The following is a 1,849-nucleotide window of genomic DNA, read 5'->3' on the forward strand; positions in this document are numbered from 1 at the left end:
GAGATAGTAAAGATGTAAAACCGTTTCATCAATATGATTTGAGGACAAAACATTTCTAAAGAGAAATGCTATAAATATAAATAACATAAATATATATAAATAATAAATAGTAATTCATAGATAATGAAGAAATACATGAAAGGACATGTCTCGATAAAAAGCCATGACTTTTTATGAAAAAACACCCTTACCTAGTATTTATACCCCTAATACTACCCTTATTTGTATATGAGATCAATTTTACTCAATATATATATATATATATATATATATAGATATATATATATATATATATATATATATATATATATATATATATATATATATATATATATATATATATATATATATATATATATATATATATTTATCTTTTTATTCCAAGTATTTTGGATATCTAATTCATGAGCCAAGTTTGGTTCACATAGAGATGTCACAATTTAAATATAGTTTTATGCTTATTAGGCATCCATGCTCTCGTTGTATCTTGGGAGGTATGCATTAGCCACTTGATTCGACATTGCCTTCTGTGCATTTCTGTGCATATGTGTGAGAAAGAGATAAAGAGACTTACTTTTGAATTGGGGACTGCTTTATGGGAAGTCTTTCTCTTCATTATAAAATGGCAAAAGCAGGTTAAGGATAAGAGCCAACAAGCCACCCACAACGAAACCATTATATGAAATCAAAATAATGGCATCTCGAATACCTGCAACAAATTTCAAGAGTTGTAAGACTTTTTCTCAATTTTTCAAATAGTTATTATGACAAATATTTTATCTGCCTATAGTATTATATTGCATGTTACATTCTGGGAGTTTGTAGTGAGGACTGAGCAGTATCATATTATACCTCTATAGCTGGGACTCCATCTAGGATTCACAGGCCACAGATTGCCTTCATAGGGATAGTTGGACTGGCCAGAAATATTCACCCATGATGTTGCCAAATTCACACCAAGGCCAATGCCTAAAGCAATTATTACTATGAATCTATTCCTTCTTGTTAATCCTTCCTTCAGGTTCAGAATATGGATCCCAGATACCACCACACTTGCAAAAAGAAAGGTCGTCATCCCACCCAAAACACAGTTTGGTATTGAGACAAGAATTGCTGCAAACTTGGAGAAGACTCCCAACACCAACAGCCATATACAACAAGCAAATCCTGCACGGCGTGATGCACAGCGAGAAAGAGAAATTACTCCATTGTTCTGGGCATATGTAGTTACAGGCGTCATTGTTGTTAGAAACTGCTATTAGAAACAGCAAAAGGCTCATTGCTTTTTAACGTTAAAGCAGTTTCTAATCTTAATGTGACCCGATCTAATCTTAAAGCTTTTAGATCTTATCTTAAAGCAGTTTCTAATCTAAAGCATTAGATCTTAAGCGTTGAATTGGTATATGATGGACGTACCAGATTAGAGTTAAATAATATATAAAGGATTGGGTCCTCTCTCTCCCACACACAAGAGTTGCATTCTTCTCCATCAAGAAGCACATAAAGGAAGTGAGGGCAAGAGGAGAGAAACCGAATTCTGAAGAAGAGGAACAGTCAGGAGTCAGATCAAAGTAGATGGCAGCCATTACATCTTCCGCTGTTAATCAAGGTATGTCATCTATCATATTAAGTTCTGTTTGTGAAATATTCGGTATTGATGATCTTTGGGCTGTAAGTTAATGCAAATTTTACATTTGGTATCAGAGCCAAATCAATAACTGAATATTTCCTATGATTGCAATTGATCTTCGTATACTGTATAAGTCCTTATATATTAAGTGTATAAGAGAGTGTGTTTATCCATATATAAATTTACAAGATGGTGTATTCGTGATCCGATTTATCACAT

At 32.9% G+C, this 1,849-nt stretch overlaps 1 protein-coding gene across 1 annotated transcript; it reads right to left on the reverse strand.

The window, feature by feature from the left end:
- Positions 1 to 488: 488 nt before the first annotated feature.
- LOC149242480 (purine permease-like) lies at positions 489 to 1,240 on the reverse strand. The gene is made up of 2 exons (XM_089370850.1): positions 853 to 1,240; positions 489 to 709 (listed from the first exon to the last, which is right to left on the reverse strand). Exons 1-2 carry the CDS (start codon positions 1,238 to 1,240, stop codon positions 594 to 596), a joined length of 504 nt encoding a protein of 167 aa, XP_089226976.1. The 3' UTR covers positions 489 to 593.
- Between the last annotated feature and the right edge of the window lie 609 nt (positions 1,241 to 1,849).

Source organism: Pinus tabuliformis, chromosome 8 (genome assembly GCF_031772625.1).
Source record: "Pinus tabuliformis cultivar Carrire ecotype Pingquan chromosome 8, CPIR1, whole genome shotgun sequence".
NCBI classification, from domain to species: domain Eukaryota; kingdom Viridiplantae; phylum Streptophyta; class Pinopsida; order Pinales; family Pinaceae; genus Pinus; species Pinus tabuliformis.